The sequence below is a fragment of the Rhipicephalus microplus genome, chromosome X (genome assembly GCF_043290135.1).
Source record: "Rhipicephalus microplus isolate Deutch F79 chromosome X, USDA_Rmic, whole genome shotgun sequence".
NCBI lineage: Eukaryota > Metazoa > Arthropoda > Arachnida > Ixodida > Ixodidae > Rhipicephalus > Rhipicephalus microplus.
In genome coordinates this window covers 32,746,778-32,771,597 of record NC_134710.1, presented here as the reverse complement: position 1 = coordinate 32,771,597, position 24,820 = coordinate 32,746,778, and the positions used below count along the sequence as shown (strand labels likewise).

Genomic DNA, 24,820 nt, shown 5'->3' with positions numbered 1-24,820 from the left:
AAAGGATACGGTGTTTTGAGATAGCGTGTCACCGTTCGTGGCGATATGCGAGCAGCTAATGGGGGAGCACCACTGCAACGCTAGAGCATGCGCTGCGCCGTAATGAGGTGGTGGCGTTGCTTCGAGCTAAAAAGGTGGAGCCCGAAAGAAGAATTGTGACAGACGTACGGTATTAGAGTGAGTAACACTACTATCGCACCTCCGAGGGAAAGCGCTTGGAACTGCGTGTGACGCAATCAGCACTACCCCTCATGTAGCGTCATATCACCACCACTCCTCGAACTAAGGTGGACCCACGACTCCCATTGATAAGCGCGCGTTTGTACCGATAGTGAAAGAAAAAAACATATGGGACCGTAGAGCTTCGCCTTTAGGAGTTGAACGCAATAGCGACATTCTGTCTGAAGTGCGTACTTCAAACACATATTGCATGAAATCTTTGCGACTTTGCCATTGACCCACAACGTGGCCTTAAAGGAATAAGAGCACTAGCTTGTGTGTTTTTCATTTTGAGGTTCCGGGTATAAACCACAGAACAATTATGATAATCACGTATTCTGACACCCGTCGGAAATGGACGCTTGTACCACGCATTATTACTGCAACATTTCATGTTGCATTGTGAAGCATGTATACAAGACGCGTGTGTTGGTGAAGCATGAAAGCTAGTTTCATTGCATTTCCAAGCAGAGGAAGCAAAGGAAGTAGTTTGCTTGTGTGCTAAAAAAAGGCTCCAAAAAGGCCAATCTCCGCTTTCTCTGTTCCTGTGCTGCGCGTTGCGTGCAGGCCTGGCGGGTTTCTTTAGCGAATAATCGAACACGCATTATGCAGGCCTTATTATGGCAAACTGTAGTATAATTGTGGCGGCTTACGGTCCAAGAAGTACGATACAATTACAAGGCACACCGCCGCGGCAGGCTCTGGAAATTTCGATCACCTGGGATTCTTTAACATGCACCTAATACTAAGCTTACGGGCCTTTAGCATTTGAACTCCGCCTATAGATGTGGTCTCTGAAATGGCAAACCAAGTCACATGCACTGAACATATACATATAATGAATATCGGAGTAACTGTAATAATAGCTTACAAGAGTGGGCTTTGGGAGGTGTAGGTTAAAAAATACTTTTAGAACCACTAACCCAGGCGACGATATTGCTTTTAATGACGGCAAGACCCTGCGAACAGTGACCGTCGCAGAATATTCCTTGAACGATCTACCCTTATTCAAATCTGTAGACCATTTACGACAAGCGTTTCACAGCAAGCAGCAGCGTTAGAACGCAATAACGGCAGCGTGAGATGGCTTAATTGGAGCTATACGAACGGCAAGACGTGCAATATCCGGTAGCCGTGTCGCATTGCTGCATTCACCGACGTCATCGCGGAAGTCATTCTGTATGAGCACAAGGCCTCGCCGGACAGTACAGCCAGTGCCCTTGGCAGCATTTTATTTTCACTTGCTCAGAAGATGAAAAGAATCACTCTTGAATAAGCTGTGGAACACTGTGGAAGCTGCCACTGGTGGAATGCGTACAGCATCTCGCTTCGGGACTCTTCCATACAACAGGAAGCAAGTGGAAGATGGGATGAGCCATTGCGGCAGAATGCGTGCTGTGTTTTCGGAACCACTTGCGGGCGTTGTAGAGCTGCTAGGCGAGGTTGTTGGGATCACTGGACTTCTTTCGCTGAGCTGGTGGCCGAGCGCTCATCAGTTTCTTCCGGTTTGTCACCCTGTTTTGGTTCGTCCAGCTTCGGCTTCTTACGGCGAGGGCGCAAGAGCGGCGCCGGGCGGCGGTTGGTGGGGTGGCTGTCGGTGGTTTCGGCGGCTTCCTCAGCCGCATCCTCGGCCGACGCGGCGACGGAGAGTACGTGTCCCCACTGCTCGAGCATCGCCGAGGTACCGGCGTCGTTCTGGTGCGTCAGCCATTCGGCCAGATGTTTAAGCCACACGGCGTTCGTATGAGGCTTGAACCGGTCGGCACAGGTACTGCGAAGCCACCACACCCGACGGGAATGATTCTAATAGAGAGAACGACATGCATCCGCGAAAGGCTTTAAAAACGCCAGACAGCGCTTTGACGCATCCCCTAAGCATTCGTGTGCGAGACATTCGTAACAGAAAACTTCTTCGCAAAACGACGCACGACGTCATGAGGGAGTGCGATAGAAGGTAAAACCATAAAAATACGGAGCGCACAAAATAAATGGCGGAAAAGAACGAGAAAAGATGATAAAACGAATGGCTAAAGAAGTCACGATAAGCCTGTAAACAATTAGCGCTCATTTAAAAAAGATTTTCATCTCTCTTTAGGAGGCACAAACAATGAAGTCACAACTATTTTTCTTATACCTCAGACTCAAAAAACCTTTTTTTTTCTATCGTCACGTAAAGAGATCCATCCCCTGGAAAAAGCTACGATGTTATTTGAAGTGAAAGCCTTCCTCGTTGTTGAAGTGGTTGGTATTGGGCAAATTGTGCGAAGTCATCAAGAGGGCGACGCAGAGGCATACAGCCAACTGCCTTCCAGTATAGTATTCCTGGTCTAGTCTAGTCCTTATGGCATCCGATTAACGAAAAAAAAATTAAAATTGCAAAGCTTTCGGCACCGAAACTACGCCGTGATTAAGAAAATGATTATCAGTAGCACCGCATAGGCAAACTCCGGAGTTACTTTGACCACGTGGGTCATTTAACACACGCCTGAATTCCAGAACATGAAGATTTTTGCGTTTTGCCACCATCGAAATGCGACTGCTGAGGCTACAATCATATCAAAGACGTCAGTAACGCGATGCCGTAACCGCCAAGGTATGCCAATTTGACGAAACTTGAAAGCCCACTGCTCTAAAAGTAATGTCGCTGGGCTAGTTTATCCGTATTTACAGGTTTGACAAACGCACACCTCAGACGGTGTAGTTAAGGGACTACAGGGCACGCGCTAGCTCGTCAATCGTGCAACATGGTGAAACACGTGATTACTAGAACTACTCACTGAAACAGAAGATGCGTGGCATTTTTTATCACCTAATGTGGCTACCTAGTTAGGCTGCCCTGCAAAAAAAAAAATATTGTGAACCAGGTCTTGACACAGTACAGCTTCAGCCTTTTTTGGGAAAACAACACGTGCTCATCTTGAGGAGGCTGAAGGAAGGCGAGGCATTACTTATGTGTCGTTCTTTCTTCCGTTTAGTCACAGGAAGAAGTGCCCGTTGATTTCACAGAACGTATGACTCGGCTGAATAGCATACGTCTTATGAACTGATGGCTCACCCCAGCGTGTCAGCAATCTTGTCGAACACGTGAAGCTCTTTTTCGCCCACGATGAACTGGCGGTGGCGGCTTAAGTCCGAGTACTCGGCTTTTCCATCTGCACAGAAGAGATAACAAAAAGCTATGCTGTTTAAGTGAGCGCACATGTGCACATGTGCCGCATCGATTGGCAGCAGCTACAACGTTGTTCAACAGGTGGCGCAGCAATGTGCTCCGCGGCCTCCGCCTAGTGTTCCTCTTATGCGCGCGCCCCACTTCCCGTGCCGCATTGGAGGGTGGAGACAACTGCGTCGTCTGCTACGGAGTCCGCCATTACGATGCCCTCTTCGCAAGCCACCTATGGCCACGACGGTTTGCGTCTCTCATAATCATAGAGTGGTTTTGGGACGTTAAACCCCACATATCAACGACGGCCAGCCAACGAGTGTTGCGTGGCTGCATACAGAGTTTGTTGCGTCAAAACGTGTGGGACTCAAACAACATGATAGAAATACATTTTTTTTTCATTGGGAGTGTGAAGGTCTTAGATATCTAGTCTATAGCCGTCATTTTCAAAGTGAGACTATCAGATGGAGCTGCTCGAAGCAGAAAAAATATTGTTGACGCAAGCCGCGCCAACACCTTCAGTTAGCGTCTTTTTGGGCTTGTCGCTATTTTTTTATAGGTTAAAGGCGTAAACACCCGCACCTAAGTCACAAGACCCTTCAATGTGTCTGTGTGTTATGTGCATTCCACAAATGTGTAAAAACAGTTTGCCATTTCCCAACAGGTTGGACAAAAAAGAATAAAAAATACGTGCTGTCGAGAGAAAAGAGAAAAAAAAACCCACAGCATATCCACGGAGTGAATGATTATGTGTGAAGCGAAGCGTTTGTCCGTGCTTCCGTCCGTGCTTCTTTCCGTGCGTCCGTTCATGCGTCCGTTCGTGTGTCCAGCTTATCCATGGACCATAGCATAGTACGGATGGACGAACGCTTCGTTCCATTCATCATCATCCATGAAGTGATGGGCAAAGCATCTGTCCGTCCGTCTGTCTAGCACCGCATGCTCAGTGAGTCATACAACTAGGTGGTTACCGACTGGTCACAGAAATTTATGGACAAACCCGCGGCTTTAGAAGCTTCGCCCCCAGAACTGTGATTGCGTACCATATTTTTAAATATTGTTTTTGAATTATTCAATGGCTACTTCATTTACAGACCACGCCCTGCAACGCACAGTATATTGTACGTCGTTTTCATTTCTCATACCTTACTGCAAACAGCAGACTGGCAAAAAATTGTTGAAAACATATCATACTATTTGGTGATTCACATGTCGCTTTATGGCATTATATCATGGCTCTCACTCAGACATTGACTGTCAAACCAGGTTTAGCGTGTTTTCTATAGGATATGAAAAATTAGGAATTTTTGAAGCGTTAATCGACATCGTTAAAATGTAGCGACCACGCGTCTTTGAGTTTGAGTTTGAGTTTATTCAACCACGTGACAAGTACACGAAAATACACTGTTTACACGGTTTGGTGCGAAGGGAAAAAAGCTGCATTTCACAGCTTGACTGGCCCCTTCACCCTGAAAAAAAAATCTAAACTACAATTTACAAAAAGTTACAACAATGAGCAAGCAAATTGCATTTATTATACTGCAATCTCTGATGCCAGAGCTCTATTTGAACGATAAATTTATTATAATTCAAAAACAAGCGTTATAACTCACTGCAAATTAAATGCAGCGAATATTTTGCTTCCAATTCTACTGTTTCTCGTTGTTTCGAGCTGGCGCAGGTGAATGCGCAGCTTTACTCGTGCAAAACTTGGCATCAACATTTTTTTCCAGAGAACCCTTCTATTGCTGGTATGCCTGTACGCTGCACTTCGCCTTTTTGATTGAATATTCAGTTACAGCTTTGAGAGGGTAAATCAGGTTGAACAGGTTTTCTGCTCAGGATGTGATTTCTTTCAAGTCCTTTTTATAAGATATCAGCGACCTCATAACCTGACCACTCGAATAACACAAGTACTCGCCATCCTGAATCTACTGCTTCAGTGCAGTTAAATATGCGTGTTCATTGCTCACCGAGCCCTTCATTGCAGCCCTGCACTGCCCACAATCCGTTTTCTTCAAGATTCCTCACACAAGAAATCCACCCGCATGGTGCAAAATGCTGCATTCTATTGAGCTCAACGCTTAAATGAAAATGTTTTCCACACCATCAATTAGCCGCCGTGATAGCTCAGTGGTAAAGCATCGAACGCATTATTCCACATCATCGATTTCCTCTTCAGCATCTGCACGACACTCCTGGGGAAATCATGTGAACAAGGTACTGTGAGTGATCATTTTCAAAACTAGAGTTCGCCGGCACGTGCCAAACCTGGCTGACGCATACAGCTTTAAAGCGCATTTCATGTCGTATGCATTAGGAACGGGTGCACAGACGGACGCACAGACGGACCGACGCGCGGACGAACGCAGGGATGGACGAATGGGCAGACACACAGACGCACAGACGGATGGGTGGACGCACGAACTAACGCAGGGACGGACAAACGGATGGACGCACGGACGGATGGACGCACGTAAGCACGGACGGACTGATGGACACTTCGCCCCACTCATTATCATTTGCTCCATGGATATGCTGTGACACCATTTGAATTGACATGCAATGCAATTCAACTTGCTACTACGACTACGACGACTACGACGATACGCGACATACGACCCACGGCGTAAAAAAATAGTTGAAGGCAGCGGCAGCAACAAGCGCACAACGTAGGCGCACATCTTTGCGCAATCTCAGCTTGTGTACAAGAAACGATTGAGAACAACGCCTTTTGTGGGATCCAAAATGAACGAGTTAAATACGCATGTACATAGCATGCAAATTAACGCGTATTATTCCCGGTGCACTGGTGATTCCAACTAAGCCCGATCGGAATCAAGTTTCTCAATAATTATAGGCGCCGTTCTGCAGCTGGCGTACGAAAGTCAATCACATGAAGCTTTATCGCAATTGAAAAGGCCGGTGTGACAGCGCTTTAAGTTATAACTCTCGAAATGCTGAAATGGCATAAATTACACTGCACAAACACGAGCGGTCCTTGGGTTGCCACTTCTCGCGCTTGATCTATACAAGCCACAAGAGTCGCCTTTTCGGATCTTTCGGGAATCTTAACATCCTGTAGCCATTTCACGAGTGGTTTGTGCACTGTGGCACGCGACACCCAGGCATTTTGCCCGCGAAAATGCCGCACACGTATCTCACTCAACCAGCCGCGGCGAGACGAGGGGAGCAGAATGGCGGCCGCCGATTGGAAGGTGGCACTCACCCCTTCAAAGAGTGGCTCCACCCGCTAAAGAAGCGGGCGCATCGAGGGACCCTAGCGCCGCCATTGAGTTACTCTACTCCACCGAGACAAGAGGGGCCTCCGCTCCTCTGCAGGATCCACTGACCCGCTGAGACGCTTAACCTCGTTCCTTGGCGTAAGCTGAATGTGGGGAAGTATTGTGGGCGTTTCAATCATGGGCTATCATCCTGCCAGTGGCCACATTGTAGTGAACAGTCGTCAATATATAAACTGTTCCCGTTGATAACTATTGCTAACCTTTCATGTCTCTGCAACTAATCCGCGATTGGCTGCAGAGACATGAAAGGTGAGCAATAGTTCCCACTTCGCTGATTAATTGCGAGGCCCGTGACGACCTGAAATTGTGAATGATGACAAGGTAATTTTTCGGTGATATTAGGGTTAGGTCTAGACTTAGTAATGCATTTTATATTCACTGTCTTCGAAATAAAGGGGCAACAAAATCTTTTCAATTTTTTCCCTAGATTTAGAGCCTCCAGTAGAAGACGCACTTTACGCGCAGTTCACACTGCAAAAAATTGTGCGTATTTACGGACAGAAAAGCGGACATAGTGTCCAGGAATTAAAAACATTCCACTCCTTCGCAAATATCAAGGATACAGCACACGTTTAAGAATCGCAGACTTTACGACTTCGCGAATATTATGGACACAGCATACGTTTACCAATGATGTTTCACTGAATAGTGCTAAAAACAAGTGTCTCCCCCTTCAACAAAAAATTAGACGAAAGTAATTATTTGCAATACGGATGACCTCCAGAAATTTATACTAATATGGCCGTCACATACCATCATTGCATCCATCGCCGCGACGTGTTGAGCACCGCTTTCTTTCTACTAAACTGTATTTGTTCCCAAATGGCGGTTTCGGTAGGCATCGCGGAAAGAAGAACCATCCGACCGCGGCAGGCGCACCGCCATCATCACTCATCCGTCGGCTCTCACTACTCTAGTCACTAGCTTGACTAGCCTCCTCAAAGGCCAGGACGCACACACTGAACGGGACCCGGCTGGCGTTGCTTTTTTATCTGGTCTACATCTTGGAAGTGAGTGCCTGACTTCTCATTTACTCGCCGTTTGGGGGACAGCTCGTGCCACTAATGATCTGTGTCGTGTAGTACCTACGCAATAGCTCAGATTAGGCCGCTTCGAGTAAAGTTGAGGCCATAAACGCAGTGCAAATTGGTCGATGTCGCTTTCGCACAGCTTGTATCATGCTTGATTTTTCCGAGATGGAGTACGTACTGAGAGCAGAAAATACATCATTTACGGAAATCGCCGGTTGACAGTGTTGGTCGGGTTTACATTTCGACCGTGACATTTTCATTGCGCTCTTATTTCTTGTCCACGGCACTTGCATTACTCTATGCCAACAGTGTTCGGGCTTGTCAACGTCATACTGGAGCCGTTTAATGTGTGGGCCTCCCTTTATGCTGGCGGTGCCGAAAGACGACGCGATATCTGCCGTAAAATCTTGGCGCACTGCAGCCTACACGCGTGTTCTACCCGTCCGGCCGAAGTTCATCTCCTCTGGGTTGTCTAAGAAAAGGTGGCTGCAGGCAGGTGGCACCTAAGTGGGAAATATCAGAGAGAACTTCAACCCAAGAAATGTAAAGCGTCGTGTGAATTCTTCCAAAAAGCTAGAAACCATTACTCGTAAAACGCGTTCTGAAAAAATAATAAAAAGAGTTTGCTTCGTCTGCCACGGTGGTATTGTGGTTATGGTGGTCGGCTGCTGACCGCACGTTTGATGCCTGCCGTGGTATATAGTCGCGTTTGATGGAAGGAAAATGGTAAAGGCCCGTGTATGGTGCAATGTCAGTGGACGATAAAGATAACCTAGCGCTAAAAATTTCCGGAGGCCTCCACCACGGTGTTCTTCATAATTATTCGTGGTTTTGGGACGTCAAACCCCAGGAATTTTATTTAAACATCTGTGAATTCGCAATGCGGTTAGGAACAAATTTTCTGTGTAGAACAATGGTAGGATTTTCAGCATATCAAGAATGTGGTCTATATAGGGGATTTTTTATAGAGAGATAACACTCAGTGAAATATGATAGTTCAAATTAGCTTATTATCAGAGTTTTCTTTCTGTGGGCAAAGATAATTTGATATGTGTACGGTGCCAATTAATTTTTATAGCTGGTGAATAAGTTGCAAAGATATTGGTTTTTGTGAATGTTTGGTTGTAAGTTTAGCATTGATGTGGTCATAGTAAAAAATGTGGTGAATAACACATTTAATTATAACATTCATTGGTTACTGCCAGAGAAAGTCATCAAATTGTTTTTTATTTTAGGAGATGAAAACTTTTTTGATGTGGTTGCTGGACTCTGTGCTTACCCATTTTTATACCTTGAAGAAATGCGTCTTTGTGGTGAGTACTAGCTGCACAGGCATGAGGAACATTTAGACAACATATCAATTTCATCCGTGCTTACTTTAATAGTTTGATATGTAGTATACTAAACTGCATGAGTAAACGAGAGATCCTAACTGTACTAGGGTGAATTTAACCATATGCTCTGTCTTCTGACAGTTCGAATAGTGTGCTTATGCAGCACTGGTAAGTGACACCGATACATGCAAGAACTTATAACCTGTGCGATAAGATTTGGAAGTGGGAAGGACACCACAATTAGGAAAAGGATCTATTGAAATCAGAAAAAAAAGATATGTTTCTGTCATGAACCAATACAGCTGTATTAAAGTGATAATGCCTGCTAATGAAGTGACAATGCAACGCTACCTGCCATTGAGTATTTGTAGCAAAGTTTAGACGCAAGGATGAAAAAAAGGAATATGAAGACACTGCTAACTACTGGAATTTATTAAAGCCTCCGCAGATTATAAGGCTGATGTTATCTCCAGTTTAAGACTGCTGGTCAAAGATTGGAAAAGTGAAAAAGCATTTGAACCATAGCGGGGCACCTAGCATGAAGGTAGTTTACTCTTTTAAGGTGAAGCTTCATTAAAAAGTTGTGTTCTTTCTGTTCAGTTCTGTTTGAAGTTTGCAGGGTGAGAGCTATCTAATATCTTTGATGCCACTTCCATCTCAAAAAGAACAGAGTTGATACCCTAATGTTGGTAATGAAATAGAATAAATTCATTTTTTCACTTGGAAATAGAGTTGATACCTTATCATTGTGACTGAATTAGAATCAATTGTTTTTTTTTCAATTGGAAACGAACCTTACAATTTATTTCAAATAAAGCTTTTACATTTACAAAAGGTATGCCTTTTTTGCACACTCTCAAGTATATGTGCTTCGGTCATTACTAGCTGTTAAATAGTAAAATGATTTACATGACGGGTTGCAATAGTGCCAACTTTTGTCTACAAAAATGGAAAGTTCTGGAGAGAAATGGAGAGAACTGAAATACTACAAGGCAAGTAATTGGCTCAGGTGAATAGTGTCAAGATGTTTTGAAGCCCATATACACTTACTTTTATAATTTATTGCATATATTTGATTTAACACACTCATTATAAATGTGCCGTTTTTTTAGTTCTGTTAGTGTTATACCTGGAATAAAAATATTATTCACAGTGCAGCAGAGGGCACAGAAATATCTTTAAAAAGTGTGGTTTTTAAACATTCTCATGGACTAAATCCAAATACAATACAGTGAATCCCATGATTAGTCGAGATCGATTTCATGTAAAAGGTTCAATGGCAAGCTGTAGATATATATTTTTGTGTAAACTTAGAAAGCTGTCAACATATCAAGGGCTTACCAGATATGTAAATCGCACTGACGCTTCAGGAGTAGCTGATGGTAAACTATTATACCTGCCCTCACATCTGTGCTTTTAAGAGCACAGACTTCAGGTTTATCAAAATCAGATGCATGACACAGTGCCATGATGCGTATATCAAAATTTCTGCCAGGTAAAAGAGTGCTTCATTGTAGCATGTTAGTCATATAAGAGTACATATATATTCTTAATTATATTGTTTTCAACAAGGATATATCAAAATTTCTGCCAGGTAAAAGAGTGCTTCATTGTAGCATGTTAGTCTTATAAGAGTACATATATATTGTTAATTATATTGTTTTAAACAAGGATAGCAAACATTGCAAACACACTCGAAATTGCTTCAATACGATGCCTGATTAGTCTTTTCTGGAGCATTTACAACCACTAGTGTGGCTATGTACATCACCTGGAATTTCAAGGTACAAATGCAGCCGCAACTGATATTTACTGTATCTTTTCAATGAAACTTTTTCACTCGTGAAGCTGCTATTATTCGCGACAGATGTACTGTTTTACTGTCTCCTTAACGCTTACTTGTAGATTTTCAAAGTGCATTCTTGCTCTTCCTGAGTTAACATAGGCAGTGAATCAGATGTGGGTCATACTCACATCCCACAGACAGTAGTGTGCATGTATGCACACACATGACTGATGAAAAAGGTTTGACATCGTGTTAGACAAGCATGGCACATTATTCATGTCACGGGATCATGACACAGCAGTTACAATGTCACACTATTCTCTTCCAGGTGATCCTTCTTTTGTTCTTGGGCCAGCTGTCACATCTCATGCCAGCGTCACTATGACTGTTCATGCCACAAGCACCTTGGTGACCTGATGTTGCAGGAATTTGTGTCACCGCATCACCAGCAAATTATCAAACGCCCTCATTTTCAGTGCATCCTCCACTGCCAATTCTGGATGGTTCTGCGTTCAGTCGAGCAGCATGGAACAGTGACAGGTAATCAAGCAGCTCATAAGCATGAGGCTATAGCACAACAGTCAAGATTTCATACTGATTGTTAATGTTCTTCCATGTTAGTGAGTGTGAAACAAACCTGTCCCATGTAGATGATGTTTATTTTGTTGTCATTATCTAGTTTGAAATTTGCTGTCGACATCGCACATTCAAAACATAGCCTTCGAAAGGTGACCTTCAAGACCCGCAGTTGTAATTTCTGTGTTGAATTTTACACTGGAAACCTCGAGCCCTAGTGAGTGCCAACATTTAGTGGTGGCAACCTAGCAAGAGTATTGTAAACATCGTTGGCACATTGTTACTGTGTTTGAGAGCATACCAAATTAGTCAGCTAGAGCACAAAAAGTCAAGTTAGCGCCCACTGGGGCATCCAAAGTTTTGTTCGTTAATTTACATTACTTCTGTGGGATGAGTGGCGGGGCCATGAAGGAATTCGTATAAAAAGTCAGCAACTATATCTTGATGTTGAGAGCACATGCTTAGGCCACTTTTCTACTAGTAAGATCAGACCCATCATTTCCAACTTGTATGACAATTAAGAAGTTTAATCTGTGATGAGTAGCAGCTTTCTTGTTGCAAGGCAAGGCCTCTACTAGCTGGAAGTTCGTAACATCACTTTTAAATGTGAGTGCGGCTTTTGTAAGTCTTTTCATGTGACACTAGACTTGCTGGCCTTTTTGACTGTATACATTTGTAACTTGACATGGGCATTCATTGATGCATTATTTCCACATTTTTCTACAGCTCTTGATAGGGTTTCTCACGGCATATTTTACTAACACAGCAAAACCTTCCTCTGAAGTTTCTCACTTGGGTTAAAACTTTCTTTTGTGCAGACCTCCGTTTACATCTGTTAATCATGACAACTTTTCTTCTGCTTGTGTGACAACTGCTGTTTTCCAAGGAAGTGTGCTCAGTGGAGCCCTGTAGCCAGAGGGGTGCCCCAGGAGTTTGTGCCTCCCCCCTGTATTCGCATGTTGTGGGTTGTCCTTCTGAGCGTAAGTAATGAAGAAAGTCATTTTTAATGGCCATCAACATGTTTCCCCCTCCCCTCTAAAAACATTCCTGGCTACAAGGCTGTCTTTTTATGAGCGCACTATTTCTTCTTGCTCGTTCATCATTCGTTTTCACCTCGCATTGTCTGCATGTGTATGAAATACTGGGTGTTTCAAGAAAAGTGTCCAATATTTTTTAAAAGATTGAGAAAGGAGGTACTTGCGTGCTAGTTGTGGCATATCCTTTCCTGTGACTAAAGAAATCTTCGGATAGGCACAAACAATAATTGCGGCAGTAATTATATCAAGACAATTACCTTTTTTATCAGTGATAGTAGCTGGTCGAGTCAAGTTGGCAAATTCAAGTCCTTTCTACCACAAGTCTATAGCCACTTTGAAATCTTGGAAAATCAGCCACTGATAATCCCCGTGGAGTGATGCAATCTGCCTAATTTCGCTGTTGAAATGAAAACCGATGCACCAGACAGGACATCCACCATTCATTTCAACAACACCCTCAATGACGGCACTGTTTCTCTAGCCGTTATCAACCGTCAATTTAGGCACTTAGTTTTGTGCCGCTCATCGACGCTCACCTAATCTTATCCCCCAATGCAGTATAAGCAGTGTGGCCATAGAGGGTATTGTTGAAGTGAATGGTAGATGCACAGTTTGGTGCATCGGTTTCGGTTTCGCCAGTTAAATTGAGCAGAATGCATCGCACTGCGGTGATTATCAGTGGCTGCTTTTCCAAGATTTCAAAGTGGCTATAGACTTTTCGTAGAAAGGACTTGAATTTGCCAACTTGACTCGACCAGCTACTATCACTGGTAAAAAAGGTAATTGTGGTAAATTCTATAATTACTGCCATAATAATGTTTGTACCTATCTGAAGATAAGGTAAAAGGTTTTAAACAATTTTTTTCAAAAACAGTTTTTGGATTGCACTCTATAAAAGACATTTCTGGCAAAGTAATGAAGTTATCTAAGTTTAAAATAATGACTTAATTATGTGTATCAATTTTTGAAGGCTTTTCACACGAGCAATATTGAATAAAGTTGCCACATTTGGGTTTTTTTCCGGGAACATGGTAAGTTCCAAGGACACAAATAAATTATGTACTAGTGACCTGTCAACATGCTAGAAATTAAAAATACATTAAGCACTGGTGTTATAGCAGATGTTCTGAAAAAAATTGTGAGTGTCACTTTGTTTGAAAAACCTCTGTATTAAGCATCAGAAACTTGCCTTGGGGGTCGCACTATAAATATGCACGAAATTTCATTTTAAAGCTCTATGTAGAAGCTATGTATAGGTGAAGTTGCTAGAGGGCATTATTTTTTAGATATGAAACATATTTGTTCAATTATGTATCTGTACCAGCCTTTCGCCTAAGTAACTCAAGTGACATGACACACTTGCAAGGGCAATCTTCAGCAGATTCCCACTGACCTGGGATACAGAGAGCACATTTGGTGCTCTCTACAGAGCAATTGAAATGGGATATGGGTTATCATCTGCATTCCATTGCCAACAGAGGGGTGCTACAAGGACAGGGATCAGTGTGGTGACTTCCAAATGAGCCATGCAGCTTTAGAGACATAAAGTCCGAAATCCTACTTTCCTGGGCCGTTCTGCATATGCAGTAGGTGTGTTTTATATGCTTAATAAACTATCTAGCCACATGCAATACATACATCTTACAGCATGCTAGTAGCATTGATGCAGTGCACTAATAAATGCTATTATAAAGCAACCACTTCTTATTTTTCTAGCTTTCAGGAGAGCATCCTGCTCCCTGACCCTGAGACCCAAGGCCTGTCATATTTATTTATTTTTATTTATTTATTTCGACATACTGCCAATCCCATCAGGGATTTTAGCAGGAAGGGCCTGAACACAAAAATTGGAATAAGTACTCATTAAAGACATACATCGCGACAAAGTACAGAATGAAACTAACAGAATCGGATCATTTAACAATGTCAGATCAAAGAAGGCATAAAACATTAGTGTAAAGAAAAGTTGTCAGAAGAAAATAAATGCAGCGACTTGGTTGACACATTGGTTGACATATTGGCATATGCATCAAGAAACACCACAAGAAATTACAGCAATAAGAAACTGCCCTACAATATGGCGAAGTATTTCAAGGAAGGGCAAATTTATACACACTGAAAAACAGAAACATGATCAAGAATCAACAGAGCGATTTCTCTTCACCTGGATTCAGTACTAAAAATTGCCTAAAGAAAAAATATGATGACATGATACTTTGCTCGTACAATGTTCACATGAACACTCATATTAAAATCAACCAGGTGATTCCGTTTGCATAATACAAAGTTCATTTTCGACAAGGGTTAGAAATTTTGCTAATTCGGTAGTGCTGGAGATACTCGGATCCAGTTTATTCCATTCATTAGTGGCTATCGGAAAGAATGAGTACTTAAAGCAGTTTGTGTTGAAGGAGTATTCGTTAAGTCTCATTGGGTGTTTTTGGCGTCTTGTTCTAGTTTGATCAAACGTAAGGTAGGTGGATACATCAATGTTTAAATGATACATCAATGTTTAAAGGATACATCAATGTATAAATTTTGCACGTGCTAACCTTGTTCTATTCATTAGAGAAAGTAATCCAGCTTTTTTAATTAGTTTAGTCGGAGAATCTGTATGTCTGTACTTGTTGTAAATGAACCTCAAAGCTTTCCTTTGTATTCCTTCCAGTTTCGTGATTTGCTGTTTTGAGAAAGGTGACCAAACAATATTACCGTATTCAAGTAATGATCGCACAAGGGAAGTGTATGCAAGCAGTTTTAGAGAAGGCGGGGCCTGGCGAAGCCGGTATCTGAGTGCAAACAAGCGGCGTAGTGCAGCTGAAGTATATGAATACAGAAGTGAAAAAACTTTAAATTAAGAACTGGTAGCCAAGGCGATAGTCTCGTTTATGTGTTACGTAAAGGTTAACTGTGTACTTTATAATTTTTAACGACTTGATGGCTCATCTGGGAGTCATGACCAGTGGTGTAGCCAGGCAGGCAGGAGGAGCTGCTTAACTCCTTCCCCTCCCTCCAGCACAGTCCAGGTATTTTGTAACCTAAAGCCATGGATTGTCCTTCTACTGTGACCCATTGGTGACTGCCTAGTTTATCGTTGACTCAGCAGAAGGTGCTAGTGTGACAAACAGACAGATGGATTCACGGTTACCGATAAAACCCTCTGAAGCTTCGCCCCACGCATCATTATTCACTTCTTAGATATACTGTGATTTTCTTAGTCCTGCATGTGCATACCTACATGCACACATACAAACACACAAGAATGTACATAAAGTATGACCGAAGTCGCCTTCCCCTCACACACCACCCCCAAGCGAAAAATATTTTTTTGCTACGCTGCTGGTCTCAACACTCTAGCGGCAATCGTGGTAGCGTACCTTTGTTGGTAATGGAATGCACATGATAGCCCCATTCTAGTTTCAATTGCTCTGCATCAAGCTTGCTGCGTGTACCTCAGGTCTATGGAAGTCTGTTGAAAAATGCCCTTGCGAGTGCTTCATGCCGCTTGAGTAAAACGATAGTTATAGCGCGAGAACAAAACGACGACACAGAGACAAGAAGGACACGAAAGACACGAGCGCTAATCAAGCAGCTCATAAGCATGCGGCTATAGCACTACAGTCAAGAGCGCACGAAAGACACGAGCGCTCCTGTCTTTCGTGTCCTTCTTGTCTCTGTGTCGTCGTTTTGTTCTCGCGCTATAACTATCGTCATGCCATACCAACTAGCCCAAGCTGCCATGCTTGAGTAAAGTTGGGGTAAAGCTGGTGGAGATATATAATTTCAAAAAATTCTTCCTGAGTTTAAAAAGTAACTTCACCTATATTGAGGTAATACATATACCTTCAAAATGGAATGTTGTGCATGTTTTTTGCCCGACCACCAAGGCAAGCTTTTTGATGATGAATGCAGAGCTTTTCCCCAAAAAAGTAATATTCACAATTTTTGTAAACTATCTGGTAAACTTCAGTACGTAAATTATTTTTAAATTGTAGCATGTCAAAAAGGTCACCAACACATATCTTATTTGTGTTCTTAGAATTTGCCATGTTACCAGAAAAAAATCACAAACCTGGCAACACTATTCAATATTGCTCGTGGGAAATGCTCTTGAAGAATTGATATACATAAGTAAGTCATCAGTTTTAGTTAGACCACTTCATTACCTTGCTGGAAATGCGATTTATTGAGTGCATTCTAAAACGACGTTTGAAAAAAATTTTTCTTTGATGACTTTTAGCTCAGTCGGCGCCATACTACAGACTCTCATAACTCGGTAGCAAGATTTTTGACTACGGAATTAAATGATAAGGACGAGTTTTGAACTTCGAGAAACATGAAAATTTTTTCCGCTATAATCGTGATGTTCAAAGAAATACTGGGTAATTTTGCATGGTATAACCCTAATTGTTGAATTGTTTATACTTCTCTGCTCCATTTGCCTCAACTAATATTGTTAGCCAATATTTTGGTGTGTTTATGAAGTTGTTTGTGCTTTCAGCCGTTTCATTATGTATGAATGTAATATTTTTCATGTGTGATCATTTATTTTTGTGCTGCAAGCCAGCGCCTTTAACAAGGCCTGTTAAGAGTCATGAAATGGATAAATTAATTGTGCTCGCAATGTTTTTTGCTCTGTACTCGCCTGGTCTGTATGTGCTGACAAAATGTTTTTCCTCTTTTTCAGAAAAGAAGTCTGCACAATACTGTTACAATAGGAACACAACACAGGTGCTTTGGGTATCTGGAAGTTATGATATTCCGTCTTCGTATCTTAAATTTCAGATACAAAGCTGCTGAAATAAATTAAATTTTTTTGACAATTTTTGTTCCCACAATTTGTAGCATGTCTGTGCTGCATTTCGTTTTATGATAATGGAAAAATAAAATTCGATTTCAGTTAATAGGAAACTTGTCATTGTTGGTTTTTAAACATTTGAATTTACTTCGTAAATTTTTTAGCATGTGCGGGTGCATTCAAACATTCCCAGGTGACGCTGCCACAGGAATAGTTGGATTAGTGGCCTGGGAAATTTTGATTGACCTTGTACTTGCAGAAGAAAGATCTGCTGATTATTTATGCCTCATGTTGAATCTAAAGGAAACAAGTATGTTATTTACGGACATGTAGCAATAGTAATATGAATAATGTGTGAGAAGTGGCCCCACGGAGCCTACGGAGCAGGTGTTGTTTCGTAGCAGCCGTTACTATATTTCTTAATTGCGGAGATCTCGGTGAAAGTTTAACGGGCTGTACGTTCTATGTCTTCTATGTGATTCCTGGTGGACTATTTTCTTTTTATGGAAGTGGTTGGCAGCATGTTACCTACGCCTTTTCACGTAATCAAGAGAAAATATTTTTTTAAGTGGAGCACGTCTCTCGTTTCTCAATTCACCTATATACTTGAGACATTGGCATACTAGTGCGTCAACCAGAAGCCACCCAGCGAAATTTACGTCAACAGTGGGCTTCACGTCCCGCGAAGTGGTGGTATAAATTTTTAGGTGCTTTCAGAGTTTTATGCTTTTTCAAAGTTTTGGTTCTCAAGTGGCAAGGTGATGGTTAGGTCGCGTGTTTAGACCGCACCACTAACTGTCCTCAATAGCTTGTCGACGTCTCCACTACGGTATAGTACTCCTTGATTTTGTATGTAGAGGTCAAATTTGTTGACATACTTTCCGGGCCAACCAAGGAGTCGATTTCTTTGTGCAACCTTCAAAAACTGCACTGAGGCGAATATGTATTTTAAGCATGATTTCAAAGAAAGCTGGGTGTGGACATTGGCCAACACAGTCTCTCTGAATATCTTTCTGTTGTTTTTCAATTAAGTTGTTCGATTATCGGACACATTATTGCACAACAATAATATTCTTTAAAATATGCAGGAAGGCCCCGTACGCTGTTTCTCTTTTGATGTTTCGCCCTGCAGTGTATTCAGTACAGCTGAAACCATCAGAAACTTTTGTTGTGAGGCACTAGTCGTCACGGACACTACTTGCTGGTGCATGCATGCCCTTCTCAGTGCTCCCATGGTGAAGTGGGTGATGAGACTCTAAGTCTAGAGAAATCTCCAAAAATAAAGTGCATGATAAGTGATTCAACTGGCATTAATAAACGCCAACATAATTTAGGGTTATTACGAATAGAATTGTACTTCAGGGGCTATACACAATTAGCAATCTAGGGCCGTCACACATATTGAGTGGAAATGTTTTGGCAAATTTCACTTAAAAATCATTGGTAACAATGTGTGCCGGTGACGCGCTTGCCCCGGCCGCAAGGGCGCGATGGCTGCGACTGCCGGCGATGCGCTCGCCCCGACTGCCGCTGTTGCGATTGTCAGCGGCTGCTTCTGGAGTTCCACTGTCTAAAATTTCGAAGTGATCCGAAGTAGGCTTTGCTAGACCTCGGGAGCTTCCAAGATGGCTGGCGGCCGGCGTGAGAGATGCGCAGGTGACGCTCTTGCCCCGGCAGCTGCTTCTAAGCGGCAAGAAGGCAGCGCTACGGCGTCCGTATCAAGCCGGTGGCGTCACGAGCACGCACTGCCGCACAGGCCACCCAGGCGAAGTCTACGAGCCACCGGCGAAGCAGAGAATGTGTTTTCGGGAAAATAAAGGTTTCAGTTGTCTCTTCTGCGCCGTGCGACCGCAGCTGTCAAACATCTAACGCGAAGGTTGGTGCCGAAAGCGGCAGATGCAGAAGTGACCTTGAAAGGGAAAGAGAAGAAGTAAGTGCGGCGTCGTTACTGTCCCTCTCTATGGAGGACACTTCCACAACCCTGCGCGGGGAATGGGAATGAAAGGGACAGAAGGTCTCTTCACAATAAAAAAGTAACTGAGTTCTCTAGTCATACCAGCATATGTTCCAGTATTCCTTTTTCCCAAGAATTGCAACCAACTGGAATTCCCTTCCCTCAGATGTGGTGTAACGCCCGTCGCTATCGTCCCATTTAGAGGCCCTTCAATCTATGAGATATAGCTGTGGCATAGTTATACTTGAACCCTGACGCTCTCTTTCTTCCACATGTTTACGCATTCATGTTTCCACTAGTTATATAAATATATTGCTGCTTTGTTCGTGTAAATTCGTTGTATTCTTCTTCTTTTGTTTTTGTTATTATCGCCGCAATGCCTCATATGGGTTTATTGTAACCATTTCTTGTATTCTTTTGTACCCACTCATGGCCAAGGTCTGAAGGCATTATTGTAGTAAATAAATAAATAAATAAATAAATAAATGTAAGAGAAGAGTAGAAGGTAAAAAAGTCAGAGCTTTGCCGCAGGCGCAAAGCAATGAACGCAATAGCAACAAATTGGAAGGTCACGCGCAGAATGGCCAGCAGATCGAAACGTGCTCTGCGTTTGTCACGCACAAATGACGCACGAAACGTACTCACACATACAGATGAACGCGAATAACCGCCTCAGTTGTTACTTCGCTGTGTCTGAAAAGCGCGCCCTTTTCGCAAACTGAGGTTGTGCAACGATTGCAGTGACCTTGTGCACCCGTAACTACAACACACTCGTCCCAGTGCAAGCCCAACACCAGCCAAGACGTATGATCCTCACCACCGGAAGATAAGAGCCCTTGAGAGATCGTCCTCTCCCCTCCTCTCCGGGGGCCCAAGTAGGCGTGAGAGATGAGAGCCGCCCCGCGCTTATTGCGCCATCTTGCTTATAATGCTGAAAACGCGATAATTGAGTGATATGTCGGGTTTAACGTCCCAAAACCACCATATGATTATGAGAGACACCATAGTGGAGGGCTCCGGAAATTTTGACCACCTGGGGTTCTTTAACGTGCACCCAAACCTGAGCACACGGGCCTAAAACATTTCTGCCTCCATCGGAAATGCAGCCGCTGCAGCCGGGATTCCATCTCGCGACCTGCGGGTCAGCAGCCGAGTACTTTAGCCACTAGACCACCGCGGCAGGGCGAAGACGTTATAGTTACCTGCCCCCCCCCCCCCGAGATGCCCGCCAACAGCGGTAAGTTGTAGATATACATAGCTTGCCGTTTGACCGTTGAAGGCGGTACCCCTCAGTGGCTCAGTGGCTAACGCCTCACATTCACGCCGTGGAGGTCCCACGTTCAATTGGGCGCACAGGTGGCTTTTCTGGATTTTTCTTTCGTGCGTTTTCATATATATATATATATATATATATATATATATATATATATATATATATATATATATATATATATATATATATATATATATATATATATATATATATATATATATTGTAGGTGTTCATTAAGCACATCTACTATCTTTACACATATTCATCATCATGGGTGGTCGTCATCTTCATCTGCTGTGGGGATTTCGCTTGCCTGAGTTCTGTGCCTTGGGTGTGGTCGCTTCACCGTGTCTTCTGGGCCTAATAAAGGTTGCCTTCACCGTTACATCACAAGTGGTGGAGTGTGTTCTACGATCTTCCGTCCTCTCCCAGCCCGATCTGCCTCCTGGAGTCCCGCTCAGGTGGTCATTTGTGTCAGGTGTCCGGTAACATGCCTCAGGACGAGCCAACCAGCGCTTCTGCGTCTACCTCCACGGCCCCGGCTACCACGGCTTATCCATCGTGGATTATCACCGCGCACCAGCGTGAGCCGCCCACGTTCGCTGGACTTCGAGGTGAAGATGTGGAGGATTGGTTGGACCAGTTCAATCGAGCGAGTTCCACTAACAACTGGGATGATCCTACCAAGCTTCGCCGTGTTTCTTTTTATCTGACAGGCGTAGCCAAAACATGGTTTTTCAATCATGAAACGGACATTACAGACTGGAAACGTTTCAAGCAACAGCTTAGCCAAATTTTCGGCACCCAGGTGGTTCATTCAGCTCTCGCGAAGAAGACACTGGATGCTCGCAAGCAACAATGCGGTGAGTCCTACACATTGTACATAGAGGATGTGCTTGCTCTCTGTCACCGTTTCAACACGTCCATGTCTGAATCAGAGAGAGTTCGTCATATATTGAAAGGGATAGGCACGGTCGCGTTCAATGCCTTGGTCATTCAAAACCAGACTACAGTCCCTGAGGTTGTTGCCACGTGCCAACGCATACAGGAACTTGAATCCCAGCGGTTACCGCAGGACAGCGCTGAAAACATCACCACGACTGATGCCTCATTGCATGCCATGATCTGGGCGATTATACGGGAAGAGCTGCAATCTTTCGGCCTCTCAATGACACCGAGTCCACCTCCCACCTCCAACACTGTTTAGCGCGACGTTATCAAAGAGGAGTTAGCGTCAACGACCAGGCCAGCGTATGTAGACTCTCCAATACCTCGACTCCAGCCGACGTACGTACAAGTCCTCGCTGGCTCACCACCCGTCGTACAACCAATGCCCATGCACTCGACGCCTGTCCCGCTGGCTTCGTTGACTCCGAGTGCGCCTAGCCAGCCCTTTCACCCACCGTGGCGGCCACCTCGTCCGATCTGTTGTTACTGCGGCTATCGGGGCCACATTGCACGCGTCTGTCGGAAGCGTCAGCAGGACGAGCGTCGTGGATTCGACACCTACGCACAGGATGATGGGACAAGCTGGTACGCTTTCCAACGTCGTCTTTATGATCCGCCGCTACGTCGCTCACCGTCTGCAACTGCGACATCTGGGCCAACCAGTTCTTACCACTCTACTAGACGCCGCTCACCCTCACCCCTCCGCCACTCCACGTCTCCAGTGCGACCTGTCTCGCAATTCACAGACCAACGCCCGGAAAACTAACCTCTGCAGCTTTTGGAGAAAAAGCTGCATCGAGCGAAAAGACAGAAATTCCTCCAGTGCGTCCATATAATACGATATCTGTTTTAATACAACCGATGCCCATGCACTCGACGCCTGTCCCGCTGGCTTCGTTGACTCCGAGTGCGCCTAGCCAGCCCTTTCACCCACCGTGGCGGCCACCTCGTCCGATCTGTTGTTACTGCGGCTATCGGGGCCACATTGCACGCGTCTGTCGGAAGCGTCAGCAGGACGAGCGTCGTGGATTCGACACCTACGCACAGGATGATGGGACAAGCTGGTACGCTTTCCAACGTCGTCTTTATGATCCGCCGCTACGTCGCTCACCGTCTGCAACTGCGACATCTGGGCCAACCAGTTCTTACCACTCTACTAGACGCCGCTAACCCTCACCCCTCCGCCACTCCACGTCTCCAGTGCGACCTGTCTCGCAATTCACAGACCAACGCCCGGAAAACTAACCTCTGCAGCTTTTGGAGAAAAAGCTGCATCGAGCGAAAAGACAAAAATTCCTCCAGTGCGTCCATATAATACGATATCTGTTTTAATAGAATGTGTGTACGTGGACGCTTTAATAGACACTGGTGCTTGTTTGTTTGTGATTGATCGTTCTTTGTGCTCACGTCTGCGAAACGTCACCACCCCTTATGATGGACCTACACTGCACGCTGCTCAAGGGGACGCCATTAGACCTGCCGCTATGTGCACTGCTCGTGTTTTCATAGCTGATCTTCTTCATTTTGTGCTATTTGCTGTGCTGAGTTCGTGTGCCCACCAGCTTATATTAGGCTGGGATTTTCTGTCTACGGTGAACACTTCCATCTTCTGTCGAGAAAATGTTGTTCATATGATGGAAACTGACTATGCCCTGTATGCGGATGACAAGCCCGTTCGCTTGCTCGCTGCTGAAGATACCGAGCTACCACCTGGTCTTCAGCGGATAGTTGCCATCACTTCTAATGTGATTGACTCTGGTGACGTGTTTGTCCAATCATCTGCACGCTGTCTCGCAAGAGGTTATAGCCCTTGCTTCAGGTCTAGCGCGGTTCTACAATGGCTCCGGACTTCTCTACGCTACAAACCAGACTTCTGAAAAAATTCTCATTCCTAAAGGCACCACAATGCCTTGCGTTTCTGGATCTCAACCTGTCTCTGTTGTCCCGCTTATGCCAGCGTGTTCTGATCTTCCTTATATTGGACGTTCATCAAGCGTTTCTGTTCTTGCTGCGACTATTAGTCCAGAACTCACCTCTTATTCACAGACAGATGAGTTGCTTGCCTTGCTACAAAAGCATAGGAGATTGTTTTATGCCCATTCCTCATCTCTGGGACAGACGTCCATTATTAGGCATCGTATCCAGACCGATGGCACTTCCATCGTCGCCATCGACCATATCGCGTCTTTTCGTCCGAGCGTGAGATCATTGAACAAAATGTAGCCGATATGCTGCAACGGAACATTATACGCCCCTCCGCGAGTCCTTGGTCATCTCCTGTTGTTTTAGTAAGAAAAAAAGATGGCTCCGTGCGATTTTGCGTGGACCACAGAGCACTTAAGATTACCCACAAGGATGTTTACCCCATGCCGCGCATAGACGATGCTTTGGATTCACTGCAAGGTGCTGAATACTTCTCAAGCCTAGACCTGCGTTCAGGTTACTGGCAAATACCCATGCACGAGGATGACAAAGAAAAGACAGCGTTTTCAACACCAGATGGGCTGTACGAATTCAACGTCATGCCATTCGGCCTTTGCAATACTCCAGAAACATTCGAGCGGATGATCGACATGGTTTTACGAGGCTTGAAGTGGAAGACTTGCTTGTGCTGTTTAGACGATATCGTTATTTTCTCGTCAACCTTCTCTCAGCACTTGCAACGACTGGGCGAAGTTCTTACGTGCCTTGCAAACGCAGGCTTTCAGCTGAACACCAAGAAGTGCCGTTTTGTGAGCAAGACGATTAAGGTGTTAGGTCACATCGTAAGCAAGGATGGTATTCGTCCCGATCCTGACAAGATTTCCGCTGTCCAACACTTCCTGCGTCCTGAAAAAGCTAAAGATTTGCGCAGTTTCCTCGGCCTCGCTTCTTATTTTCGCCGATTCATTCGAGACTTCGCCTCAATAGCTTCACCATTGCACAAGTTGCTCGGATCAGGCGTCGCCTTTGTGTAGTCTCCTTATATGAAGCGGCGTTTGCCCAACTGAAGTGTGCACTCACATCCGAACCAGACCTCTGCCATTTTGACGAAACCGCGCCTACGCTCCTGCATACAGACGCTAGTAGTCGAGGCATTGGGGAATTGTCCTACAGCAAGACAAATCTTTGCGTGAGAAAGTCGTCGCATACGCGAGCCGTGCACTGACCCCTGCCGAAAAGAATTATACCATCACCGAACAGGAGTGCCTAGCGGTCGTATGGTGAATACAAAAGTTTTGACCTTATCTCCACGGCCGCCACTTTACTGTGGTTATGGACCACCACGTGCTGGCACTCGACAATCAAGAACTTGTCCGGCCGCCTTGGTCGCTGGATTCTTCGCTTACAAGAATACGATTTCACGATCACATACAAGTCGGGAAACAAGCATCAAGACGCCGACGCACTTTCGCGTTG

At 44.3% G+C, this 24,820-nt stretch overlaps 1 protein-coding gene across 1 annotated transcript in view; it reads right to left on the bottom strand.

Annotated features, from left to right (window-relative positions):
- Positions 1–1,138: 1,138 nt before the first annotated feature.
- LOC142774989 (serine/threonine-protein kinase haspin-like) overlaps positions 1,139–24,820 on the bottom strand; it is a 71,018-nt gene continuing 47,336 nt past the window's right edge. The window contains exons 10-11 of the mRNA XM_075876167.1: positions 3,275–3,371; positions 1,139–1,990 (exon numbers count right to left, since the gene is read on the bottom strand). Of these exons, the coding sequence (XP_075732282.1) occupies positions 1,672–1,990; positions 3,275–3,371 (416 nt within the window). The 3' untranslated portion in view covers positions 1,139–1,671. The remainder of the gene's footprint in view (positions 1,991–3,274; positions 3,372–24,820) is intronic.